Raw genomic sequence first — 13,208 nt, 5'->3', positions numbered from 1 at the left:
TTTATTTTATTTTATTTTATTTTATTTTATTTTATTTTATTTTATTTATTTTATTTTATTTTATTTTATTTTATTTTATTTTACTTTATTTTATTTTATTTTATTCTATTCTATTTTTATTGTTTTTATTTCTTAATGTTTATTTATTTTTGAGACAGAGAGAGACAGAGCATGAGTGGGGTAGGGGCAGAGAGAGAGGGAGACATAGAATCCAAAGCAGGCTGCAGGTCCTGAGCTGTCAGCACAGAGCCTGACACGGGGCTCGAACCCACGAACCGTGAGATCATGACCTGAGCTGAAGTCAGATGCTTATCCGAGCCCCCCGGGTGCCCCTCATTCTTTTCAATATGACAGTTTTCCAGGTGGATTGAGGTAGATCTTTCATGTGTAAGATAGCTAGAAAAACAAAAATGGGTGAAAGTGAGTAAAAATCTCACTTAGAAATAAAAGCATGCACAGACTTACTTGAACATACTTCTCTATGGCAGCTGGTATGATATCCTAAAATAAGCTTTCATTTTTAATGAAATAATGTTTTTTTCCTAAAAGGCCTAATACCATTTAATATGGCACATGGGGCAGTATTTCCAAGATTACTGTTTACAAGGCCTGTTAAATATCGATAGTGGCAAGAAACCCCAGAGCTTCTTGGTTTAGGTTAACCTCCGTTCTTTTCTCAGGCTTTTATTTTACTCAGAAAGGAGATAAATTGGAGACGGCGAGAAACTTAAAACCATATACAAGATCATCTGGAAAATATAAAAACAGTGTTTGTGGCAAACTCTAAAACGCATGTGAAAACTCTACACATAAATCAGTGGCGGAAAGTGGCAAATTCAAAAGTACGCACGAAAAATTCCCCGTCATGGGCGATAGTGATAGCTGTACCATGTCGCCTTTATGAGTTTGTAGAGTATAATGACTATGGCTGAAGTCTTAAGTGATTAAAAAAAAAAATCCTAGCGGAGCTTATATTTCTAAGGTTCTAATTTTGTTTATTTTCTTTTGGTGTTGATCCTGAATAGATTATTCTGCAGCTATGTATAAAAAAGAAATATAGCTCTCCGGAAAAGCATTGATTTTTTTAAAATCTAATTTTCAGTGACTCATGCTTCAAAATTACACTGATTTTTATGAACAAATCAGAGTCTGGCTATTTTTTTTGAAACTCGGGCAAAATTAAGCAGGTCTAAGAAACGCATTTTTTCTCTTACACATATGAGTAGATAGAAACACATTGAAAATTTGGATTCTTTTTTTTTTTTTTTTTTTTAATTTTTTTTTTGAACTTTTTTTTTTTAATTTATTTTTGGGACAGAGAGAGACAGAGCATGAACGGGGGAGGGGCAGAGAGAGAGGGAGACACAGAATCGGAAACAGGCTCCAGGCTCCGAGCCATCAGCCCAGAGCCCGACGCAGGGCTCGAACCCACGGACCACGAGATCGTGACCTGGCTGAAGTCGGACGCTTAACCGACTGCGCCACCCAGGCGCCCCTGGATTCTTTTTTTTTAACCTCCCCCTTCACTCCTTCCTCTGGGGTATAATCGAAGGGTTTGGATTACTACTATGTTCGTTAAATTTGTTTTCTGATAAACTGATCATCATCATTTGGAAATACTTATGCCTAGGATATGTTAGCAACCCCGACATATCTCTTTGAGGGCATTTGAAAATGATCTCTTTAAGGGCATTACAGTGTATAGATTATGACTATTACATTCTAATTTTAACAGGTATGTTCATTATATTTTATGTAATTAAAGACATTTTCTTTTGGATTTCATTTTAGAGACGGTCATGCGGTTCCTTGAGAAGCTATCAGAAAAACTTTCTGACAGGTTAGTTTTTGTACTACTCTTCAGATGTGTATCATGTAGGTTTTTCTTCTTTTTCATTTTTTTAAAATTCATTTTATTCATTTTTGAGAGACAGAGAGAGACAGGGCGTACGCAGGAGAGGGGCAGAGAGAGAGAGACACAGACAGAATCTGAAGCAGGCTCCAGGCTCTGAGCTGTCGGCAGAGAGCCTGATGTGGGGCTCGAACCCATGAACTGTGAGATCGTGACCTGCACCAAAGTCGGACGCTTAACTGACTGAGCCACCCAGGTGCCTTTATATAAATTTATAAAAAATTTGAAGGTGACCTATTAAGAATGTAAGTGTGGGAATATCGAGTCAGATCTATGGCCGAGTCGGGAGATTGGATTAACGATGAGGAATACTTTGAAAGCACATAGCTGTCTTCCCAAGGTGACAGTCTTGAAAACTTAGGCTGTCCCCTCTGATTAACCAGTTCATTGTCTTAGGAACCCATCATCGATGTGCAATTAAAAACTGTTTCCCAAACCTTTTTGGAACTAGATATTTTCGACTCCCGCCACCAATCTTACAAGCTCATAAAGTCGTGTCTCTCTTCTTTTGGCCTAAATGTACGTGGCTCATGGATGTGGTAGATTGAGCTGTGTTTTTGGTCTTAAGAATGATCTGCCTCCCCATTTGAGTTCCTTTGTTGTGGCCCTGCCTTCCATTCTTGATCGTGTCACTTGTCCTCTGCCGGTGCTTCTCTCGTGCTTTGTCGAGAGGCCACACTCCGGCAGCCTTCAGAGACCGACGGTTCCAGAAGGAGGCGTGTCATGGCTGCCTTATTATGCTGCCTGGAATTTCCTTTGCCTCTTGACCACCAGCACGTTGAATTTATCTCAGATTTCCATTTTCTATTATTATAAATTCACTCCTTAGCACCCAGTCCTCTCTAACTTGGCTTATATTTTAAATTCTAAAATTTTCTTTTAATCTAGTGAATCACTGTGGCTTTGATAGAATGAAAAGGAAGTATTAATTATGCGGTTAGTTGAGAATATACTCTGCTTTATTAGGAAAGTGTTAGTATTCTTTCTTCCCTTCTCTGTAGCTATAGATTGTATTTTGAGCAAACATATCTTCAGATTTTTATGGATATATATATAGGTGTTAATTCTAACGGAAACTTCATATTCTATAATTTTAAGCACATATTTGATTATTGCCCGGCTAGAGTTTTCTTTGGGGAAAAAATATGAATGGAAATCTTAAATATAATCTCTGTTCATGTTTTTTCTTGTAGAAAGTTATTTGTTAGTCTCTTACCTTCTTAATGTGTAGCAAAAAGCAGTTATTTTAAGTTTTCTGGTGAATACGTTGCCTGTTTGTGTAACATTGCTTATTTTCCCAGGCTTTAATACTATCAAAACCTTTATCTGTCTGCTAGGATGTTTTTAAGGTAGAAATGGCAGTAATTTACTAATGATATATTGACATCCCTTTTAACACAGGTAAAATGTGGATTAATACTGGCTTACATTTGCACTACAAATGACTTCTGATTTTATCATGAATATCGGAAAGGTACATAAACAAAATTATTAATGTAATTATTAAAATTTTGTCCTAAAAAACTTGTTTTACAGAACTATAAGAGACTTTGAGATGATACGAGGGATGAAAATGAAACTAAATCCTCAAAATTCTGTAAGTGACACTTTTATATATTTTTTTTAATGTTTATTTTTTGAGGGAGAGAGAGAGACAGAGCATGAGCAGGGAAGGGGCAGAGAGGGAGACACAGAATCCGAAGCAGGCTCCAGGCTCCGAGCTGTCAGCACGGAGCCCGATGCGGTGCTCAAACTCACGAACCGTGAGATCGTGACCTAAGGTCCAGTCGGACGCTTAACTGACTGATCAACCCAGGCACCGCGGAATATTTTTATTATAATGTAAACAGTCTATCAGCTGGGGTCCTTATCTTTTGACTCTAGAACTTTCTTGTTATATGCTGAAGGTACATATAGTCTTGTTTGTTATCCCTGGACTTGGTTCTGATTCTTGGGTTTGGTGAATAAAAGTATTGAAATACTTGATCCATACGTCTGAATCTGACATTTCTCAGCAATCCAGTATTTTTGTTGGTTAGTTGATAGAAGACACACACACACACACATACATGTACACACACCTATAAACGTATATTAACTATGTATGTTCATATATACCCGTGTGAAGGCTGCTTCTATTCTACGGAAAGTGGGCTTCTCCGTTTGAAGCAGCCTTTAAGGAAGCTCAGTGGAGGACTGATCTGGCAGGTGGCAATTTAACCATCAGTGTTAACATTACAGTTTACTTTTTTATTTGCTAACTTATGGAGCTCAATTAAATAGATCGATGCGGACTTCAAAGGATACCCCATCTTAAAACACTTAGGTGGTGTTTTCAATCATAAGATTAAACGATTGCATGATCTTATGGTACAGACTTAAGTGTCTTTATGTCCAGAAGGATGCCCAAGTGGTGGTGTGCCCCCAAAAGTGATGGGATTCCAGGTGTTAGGACCCTCGCTCTCATTTGGTTCAAGGGCGTTTACTGGGTTTCTGGTTGTCTGCCTTATTCTCTTATAGGTCCTGTCGTTGGCAGTTCTTGATTTTGGTGCTGGCCGCTAGAGCCAAAGTCCTAGAGAACATCTAGGGGAAATGAGCCTTGCAGATTTAGAAACTATTTTCCAGTTTCTCAGATACAGCCACTAAGAAATAGATTAATCCTACCAAATTCACCAGTTTCAAGAGTAGCGTCTCCGTTTGTTAATTTGTGGTAGGAGCTGTCTAGCAAAGTAACTAGGGTCAGTCATCTGCAACTTTGGCTTGGTAGGTAGATCCACTTAGGAAGCTAGGTATAGGCCAGAATTTATTTTGGTGAATATAGAAATAGAAAAGATAAAATACGTTGTCAGAAGCTCCTTTATTATAAGCTGATATGAAACTATCCTCTCTAGACATTTGGTATACAGGTGATTCTCTAGATATTTGTGAAATGCCTGATCCTCGTCGTGAACAGTACCACGCTTCACCCTGCAACCCTGGCCAGAACTTGGATTTGCTCCAGGCCAGTAGTTCCCAAAGTGTGTTCCCTGGACCAGAAGCAGCAGCAGCATCTGGAACTTGTTAGAAATACAAACTCTCCAGTCCCACATGAGACGTGCTGTATCTCTAGCCCTACACTCCTGTTCCAACAAGCCCTTCGGGTTATTTATCTCTTTCCCCTCTCTGCCCACATATAATCATTTACCAAATCCTGTGGATTCTACCTTCCACAGAACTCTGTTCTCTCCTCTCCACGCCCATTGCCACAGTTCTGGTTGAGGTCATTCTTACTTTTCACCCAGACCATAGTTGTAGTTGCTGAACTACTTTTCTAGCCTTTGGTTCTGGCTCCTGATTTGGACTGCTTAGCAATGTGCTAAGTGTGAGACATAGGGTAGGTACTCAACACTTATTTGAAATATGAATGAATGAATGAATGACTTGCCATTAGAGGGATTTTGCCAAAAAGCAGATCTGACCTCGTCACTCTCTTGTTTAAGATTTTTCTGTAGTTTTCTGTAATTCTCAGATTCACCTTCCTATTCCTTTTTTTTTTTTTAATTTTTTTGAATGTGTATTTATTTTTGAGAGAGAGACAGAGCCAGGGAGAAGCAGAGAGAGAGAGAGAGAGAGAGAGAATGAATCTGAAACAGGCTCCAGGCTCTGAGCTGTCAGCACCGACTGAGCCACCCAGACGCCCCTCCTATTCCTTTTTTTAATGTTTATTTACTTTCGAGAGAGAGCGAGAGAGAGAGAGAGAGAGACAGTGAGGAGGGTGGGGAAGAGAGGGTGGGGGGAATCTCCAGTAGGTTCCACACCGTCAGCGCAGAGCTTGAAATCACGAATCACAGGATCATGACCTTAGCTGAAATCAAGAGTCAGATGCTTCGCTGACTCCGGGAAGACTTCCCGCGTAAGAAGACACTTGCGCAGAGCCTTGGGAGAAACGAGGCAGCACCCGGCACATGTCACGTAGGGCAGAGCCTTCTCAGCAGAGAGAGCAGCTGCCCGTTGTGCTTGGAAAACGGGGAGGAGACAGTGCAGTGAGGGAGGGCAAGAGTCGCAGGAGGCAGGCTCAGGGTTCAGGGCGGTGCAATCAGGTCATGTAGAAGGGAGATGGGAAAGCATTGGGAGCAGAAACAACTCTTCCAGGGGCACCTTGGGTGGCTCAGTCGGTTGAGCGTCCGACTTCGGCTCAGGTCACGATCTCGCGGTCCGTGGGTTCGAGCCCCGCGTCGGGCTCTGTGCGGACAGCTGGGAGCCTGGAGCCTGCTTCGGATTCTGGGTCTCCCTCTCTCTCTCTGCCCCTCCCCTGCTTGCGCGCTGTCTCTCTCTCTCTCTCTCTCAAAAATAAATAAACATTTAAGAAATGACTCTTCCAACATTGCGCAGTAATGTGGATTGAACACTTGAGCCCAGGCAGTCTGACTTCACAGCCTGGGCCGTTAGTCACTCCTGTCACCTGGACAGTTTGTCGGGAGGATGATCTTCCAGGGATTCAGGCTTTTTTCCCTGTCAGTATTCTGTACCAGTTGTCAAAACCAACTATTAGGACAGTGCTTCTTTATGACATATTTTCTTTGCCACGATTAGAGTTAATTCTCCCTTCGTTACACTTGAAATTGTTGCTTTCATTTTGGGGATCCACCCTAAGCTTCCTGCTTAGATTTAGAAAGAACTCTAATCTTACCTTTAGAGCCCTAATCTTACCTGCATGTGTTTTATGGATAAATACGTGGGTTACATGGTGGGAAACATTTCAACATGGCTAATTTAATCTATTAATGTTGACTTTTATAAGTTGACATTGTACATTATTTACTTTCCCCCCCAAATTCTGGGACATTGTTTTTTTTTATGCCTTTGTACTCATTGATTATAGGGAAGTCAAAATAAAGAGGTGGGCATTTTTAGGGTCTTTAAAACACTTACCTGATATAATGGTTTACATCTTATAAGCTGGCTAAATTCTTGGTAAAAATTGCAAAGTAGTCAATAATTTTCATAGCAGTGGATTTTTCCATTGTAGGAATTAATGCCTTGGGATCCCCCCTACTACAGCGGTGTGATTCGTGCAGAGAGGTAAGTTGTTTTGTTTTGTTTTGTTTTGTTTTGTTTTGAGAAATCCTTATAAATGAGAAGGAACAAAGAAACTGTTTATTGAGCACTTTGTACAGTAATCGTGCAACGTGAGTAATCTCCTCACTCAGTTGCCCGCATTAGAAGCCCGTATATGCTCAAGTCCGCGCCCTGCCCTGGCCTTTGCCAACATTTGCCCACACATTCTTCGTCTGGTTTAACACCTGTGCTCTCAGCCTTAGTATTGTCTACCCCTCCCCCAAAGCCTATACTTGTATGGCTCGGGTCACTTCCTGGTTTAAAACTTTTAAATATCTCTGTGTGGTGTCTAGAATCTGGCTTCTTCCTGGGAGTAGCTTCCAGGTTTTCTTAGTAAATGGAGTGTTTCGGGGGCTGGAAGTTTGGTTGTCGCTCGTTTCTGGCCCGGGATGGGTGCTTGGCAAATATATGTTGAACTAAGGAAGGAATAGAGTGGTACTGGGGATGGTGACATATGGTTTTCTTAGGTTTCCTCATTTTTATTTGAACATATTGTCAACATATTATTGGCACATCTGGAAGGATACATGTGAAATTAAGATTTAGGACAGTTAACTCGATTTAAGTCCCCCTCTAGTTCCGTAGTCTCCTCTTTGATTATATAATGGCAAACTAGTGGGTATGTTTGTTTTCCCCCCTAAATACACCCTATTTCTGTCATTTTTATATTTGCATGTAAACCCCAGAAATATGGAGGGCTGTTCAAAGTGAACACATCTAAAAACAAAACAAAACGAGAAAACCCAAAAAACAAAGTGAGCACGTTTAGAAATGTTTATGTCCCAAGCAACTTTGTATATGCGATAGGAATTTTTGAAAACCTCCAAATCCTACCCTTCAACAGATTTTTAACATTTTTCTCTTACAGCTCCTTCTTGAGCTGCTCAGCTTTAACCACGAGAGTTAAGATTGATTTAGGTAGTGGACGAAAATAAGTTTTGTGCCTTTTTCTCCATTAAAGCATGTTGGCCTACATCATGATAATAGTATACTTAAGTTTGATTGGTATTTAGCTCTGAAGTCTTTCTGTTCCTCTGCATTATTCAAGTCTTACTTACAAAGCAGATTGTCTCCTAATACTTCGTCAGCTACTATTTTTTATACATATATTTCAGACTCAGCACAGGCCTCCTTCTCTGTGGAAGCACATAAGCTGTCATTCAAAATCTGTAATCATTTGATTATGATACACAGTGGGTGCCCAGAATATATTATAGCTTAATGTAGTCATTTCACAGGTGCGTTTTATGGCTGTGGAACTTCAGACCTTGCTCCTTATCGTTACAGAAAACATATCATTTCTCTTCTAAAACTTTTTCAAAGAGAGATTTGGTTTGGTTATTTGTAAGGGAACACTAATTTTTTTTTTATTAATGCTTTCCATATCTATATTAGATTTTTAAAATTTTTTGTTCGTGGAAAGTGACGTAAATTAGATGTGTTTGTTTCTTCCCGAGTTTTGCTCTGTGATTTTTGTCATTTAGCTTTACTCTTTAAGTGTAGGATGCCCAGGTGGTGGTTCTGTGGAAATTACTTGTGACTATTTAAAGACTTGGAAAGACATCATCAATTATAAAGTATAAGCATTAATTAGGAGTAGGAGATCCCTGAGAAGTTTGATAGTAATCTTAAATAAAAGATACTGAATAAAAGGTGGTGACTTTCTCTTCTCCGTTTTTACCGAAAGTACAATATTGCGAAGTCTTTGTGTTGCTGACTGACTCTGGAGTCAGTCCTTAGGGATCTCTGAGCCCGCAGATAGATTGGGAGTTCTCTGTCCTCTGGACTGGCCACAGAGACGGGGGTTACCGTCCACACGGGGCAGTTGTTGAGTGGTAACACCCCAGGCAGCATGGCAGTGTGGTCTGGAGTATGTTCCCTGACGTCTGGGGGGCCTGTGTGAGTCCTGGCTCCACCGCTAATGAGGTATCCGTGAGCTTTGGAAAGAAAGTTCCTCGTCCTCTCTAAGCCTCTCAGCAAGGGTATCTATAAAATGGGGGTTATGACAGTCCCTACTTTGTAGGTCAGGATGAAATGAGATAATGTTGCTATTATGAGTACTAAAATAACCTGATTATATGGAATTGGCCTTCTGGGGACACTCTTCTAGAGGATGATCTGCTCTAAGAGATGCTTTTTACGTGTTCTTTAAAATCTTTCGAAGGAGTGGTCCCTTCCCTCCGAAGTCTCCTCTAAGAAAACACTCGTCTCAAGTGTAATGAATATGTCGAATTAGTTGTAGAATGCTCATCGGACAAGCTTTTAAGGATAGAGAAGGGACACAGGGACAGGGAAGCGCACCTCGCCCCTGCTTCCCAGAGCATCACTCTGTCCAAGGAGGAGGAAACCCTGTGTCTGGCGGGCAGGGCAGCTCACCTCGGGTCGCTTTCCTCTTGAAGGCCACAGCCTCTTGAAGGCTACTGCCTTCAAAATAGAATTGCAGCTGTCATTCATGGCCTCTAGGATCCGTCCGGTCACAGCCCGCTCTTCTTTAACAATGAATACGTGCACACCCACGGTTATTTGCTGGGTATGGCCTGCCCTTCTGGTCTTTTCCACCATCCTCTTCCTTCACAGTTTTCCTCAGCCAGACGAAACCCTGCGTCTCGCACTTAGATCCCTTTGTGTCTCAGACAGAGCCTGTGTCTGGCAGCTAATAGTGTTCCCTTTGCCTTCCTTTGCTGTCTCACTTGTGAAATTTCGCCAAGAGTCCACGACACCTCCGGGTCTGCCACAGCCTCTGTGCTTGCCATCACCACCATACTTCCCAGCCTCCACGCGGCACCCTTGACCTTTAACGACGTGTTCCTTTGGTCCCCTGTGTTCAACACGTCTTGTCAACCATACCTTAACGCTCTTAAGAACAAAGTTTGTCTTATTTTTTCCATTTGCGGTTACGTGTGAAATAAACACTCTGGACTCTCGACAAATGCATTATTGGCGAATAGCCACTGTTCAAGACTGTGTCCAAAGCAGTACTCGGCAATCCTTGTTAAAAGCAATCCAGTTGTAAAGAGAATATCCTATCGTATATTCGTGAATGGCTTTTTTCATCTACCAGATTGGTTGGAAGCGGGTAACCCTCTGGGAGGTCTTCATAGTGCTCATTTGTTGGCAGAAGTTTCCACCGGGCTTATTGGTTCTTAGAGTTAAGAAATCGCCAGCTCTTCCAGGAACACAGTATAACGTACCTGGTCTCCACCAGGGGCTTTACTGAATTTACTTCAAGTGTCCATACTAGGTCATGTGTTGGGCTCTTAACTCCGTTCAAAGAAGCAAGAAAAGGGATGCCGAAATGCTTCAGATGGGATCGTAAGAATCGAGGGATTTAAACATCGATTTTCAGTAGCTTAAAAGGCAAATGATTGAGTTTTGGCTTGAGATTTCAGTAATCTTGATTGACAAGAGTAGGCTGGGAGACACAGGTAATGGATGAGAAAAGAAAGCGAAAACAGAATAGTTTGGATTGGAGGTTGGAGGGATGGAATGACGTGAGGACTTCTAGATCCTTGTTAAATTCCTCTGCTTTCAAGTAAAGACTTAAATAAATGTGTGGTTTGACACGAAACAAAAAATAGAAGGCTTTCCTTGGTTTGAGTTTTTCTTCAAGTTAACCCCTGGGACCTTTCTTTTTTTGCTTTTATGTTCAGATTCCTTTCAAGTTTCTTAAATGTTGGCCTAAAGAAAGAACCTGTTACAAGTGAGGTGAGAAATGAACGTGTTTTCAAACCGCCCAGGGTTGGTCCTGGGAAATAGAGGCATGAGTGACCGATGGAAATCTTAAAGAGCACAGAAAAATCTTAATTTTCTTTTTCAAGTTTTAGTGTTGGAGTCTTCATGGCACGGGAAAAGTCATTCTTTACAAAACTTTTGGAAACATTTATTTATTTTTGAGGCAGAGAGAGACAGGGTAAGCAGGAAAGGAGCAGAGAGAGAGGGAGACACAGAATCCGAAGCAGGCTCCAGGCTCCGAGCTGTTAGCACAGAGCCCGACACGAGTCTCGAGCCCATGAACCGCGAGATCATGACCTGAACCCAAGTCAGACGCACAACCCACTGAGCCATCCAGGCGCCCTGAAAAGTCACTCTTTAAATTATGAGAAGTATATGTACAGTTATTTTATTTAAAATTTACATGGGATTTTTGAACAGGCTGTACATTCGTATGGTTCAAAAAGTCACCACAACTTTAAAAAGTACTCACTGAGAAATTTTGGTGTCATACCCGTCCCTGCACACAGCACTCCCCCTTGCCCCTGTCCCCTAGAGGTAATCATTTTAAAGTTGTTTCAAGTGTCCTGGCAGTGTTTGATGTCTGTTTTCAATGCTGGTCAACTTTATTTCTCTTCTGCCAACAGTGAGTTTCAGTGAGTATTACTTCATTAATTTTGGTGATATTTTGTAGATATTATTGGGAAGTGGAATTCGGTATTGTCTATTCTTTGCTAAGGGGTATTCTCAAGAGTTCGAGAGCATTCATTCACATGATGAAATAGGAATGTTTTCTGTTTTAAACTCTTCAGGAAACCCTGAACTTTCACAGACAGATGACTCTGTGGTATTTCAAGATAATAAAGATTTGTTTGATGTGTGAAATTGTATAGTTTATTGGCTAGTGTATGTGCAGTGAACTTGGTGCTGTCAGTGTTGAAAACCAGTAACATTTATTATGAAAACTTTCAAAATAAACACAAGTATAAAGAATAACGTAGGTAGGGGCACCTGGGTGGCTCAGTCGGTTGGGCGTCCGACTTCGGCTTGGGTCATGATCTCACAAGTCAGTGAGTTTGAGCCCCGCGTCAGGCTCTGTGCTGATGGCTTAGAGCCTGGAGTCTGCTTCGGATTCTGTGTGTGTCTCTCTCAGCCCCTCCCTCTCTCTCTCTCTCTCTCTCTCTTTCTCTCAAAAATAAAATTAAAAAAAAAATAAAAAAAAAAGAATAACGTAGGTAACCCCATGTTTTCATCTCCCAAATTTAGTAACTATCCAAACTGTGCCATATTTGCTTCATTTACCTTTTTTCTTTCTGTTTCTTTCTCTCTTTCTCTCCCTCCCTCCCTTCCTCCCTTCCGTCCTTTCTTCCTTGTTACTAAACCTTAGACCTCATGTCATTTCACTTCAACGTGTTTCTTGTGTACCTCTAAAGAATATGGATATTTTCGTACATCACTTCAGCACCGCCACTGCCCAGGAAGGTTCACAGCAGTTCACTGGCACCACCTGATACTCAGTCTGTATTCATGTTTCCTTGATAGTATTGGGTCCGTTTTCTCCCAGGCAGCTTGTTGGAACCAGGGTCCACCCAAGACCTACATGTTCTGTTTTTTCTGTCCCCCAAATCTCTGACTCTGCGGCAGGTGAGCACACGCCTTGCCCCAGCCCAGCACCCCCATCTTTCGTATTATTACCTTGTGGCAGACACCAGGTTGCTTGTCTCACAGATGTCCCAGACTTCTGGATCTATGCGATCGCTTTCTTGTAGCGTCATTTTGCTGCTTCCTCCGATCTGGATGTGACGGGACCCCCGTCATTTTTGGGTGTTCTGTCTCGTCTTACCGTTGCAGTTCAGGGATGACTAATTCTGCGTATAAATGTAACAAATAAGCTGCGTGAGAGAGGTCCCACTGCTGTCCTAAGATGTGGCTCCGACCTCTGAGGTGGCGGTTCTGTCACCAGAGTCAGTCACAGCAGTGTCACGTGGACATCCTCTCTCCCGGACGCCAGGCCCGCCCGTTGACTTTCCCACTTCTCTGGGGTGATGATGGGATTGTACTGTATTTGTGAACTTCGGTTTTGATTTATGTTAACTACAATCTCCGGTGAACTAAGCAGCCCGTCTGTACCATTAAGGAACCTTCTTCTCCGATTACCAGGAAGTTTGGCTGGAGAAGTTTTCTTGACTGTAGCCTCAGAAGGCAAGATAGAAACAACTGGCAATGGCCGGTTCTTTATAAAACAGAGCGTTTTTATTCTCTGTTCTTTATTTTCAGTACGTTCGAATTGCCTGAAGGATAAACGGGTTTCGGCGTCGGACACCTTTTACTGCCTCACCTTGGTTTAACCGGATGGAACGGTAGCTCTCCCTTACGGCTCTCAGGACTAAACATTTTAAAACACCATCCAACTATCACATTAAAATCATGCTTAGGCAGTCATTCCTGATGCCAGAAACACCCTATTTCATTTTCTCTTGCTGAAGTC

The 13,208-nt window shown here is 41.6% G+C and overlaps 1 protein-coding gene across 5 annotated transcripts in view; it reads left to right on the top strand.

Moving 5' to 3' along the window:
- MIPEP (mitochondrial intermediate peptidase) overlaps positions 1-13,208 on the top strand; it is a 164,773-nt gene that overhangs the window by 24,442 nt on the left and 127,123 nt on the right. For all 5 annotated transcript variants that reach the window (XR_005782262.1, XM_040448037.1, XM_040448038.1 and 2 more), the window contains exons 8-10: positions 1,792-1,840; positions 3,449-3,509; positions 6,921-6,973. Coding sequence is in view for 4 of the 5 variants with exons in the window: in XM_040448037.1 (XP_040303971.1) it covers positions 1,792-1,840; positions 3,449-3,509; positions 6,921-6,973 (163 nt within the window). In the remaining variant the exon portion in view is untranslated. The remainder of the gene's footprint in view (positions 1-1,791; positions 1,841-3,448; positions 3,510-6,920; positions 6,974-13,208) is intronic.

Source organism: Herpailurus yagouaroundi, unplaced genomic scaffold, assembly GCF_014898765.1.
Source record: "Herpailurus yagouaroundi ecotype Mexico unplaced genomic scaffold, PumYag 197, whole genome shotgun sequence".
Taxonomy (NCBI): Eukaryota; Metazoa; Chordata; class Mammalia; order Carnivora; family Felidae; genus Herpailurus; species Herpailurus yagouaroundi.
Note: the sequence above shows the minus strand (reverse complement) of the source record. Positions and strands in the feature narration are given on the sequence as shown.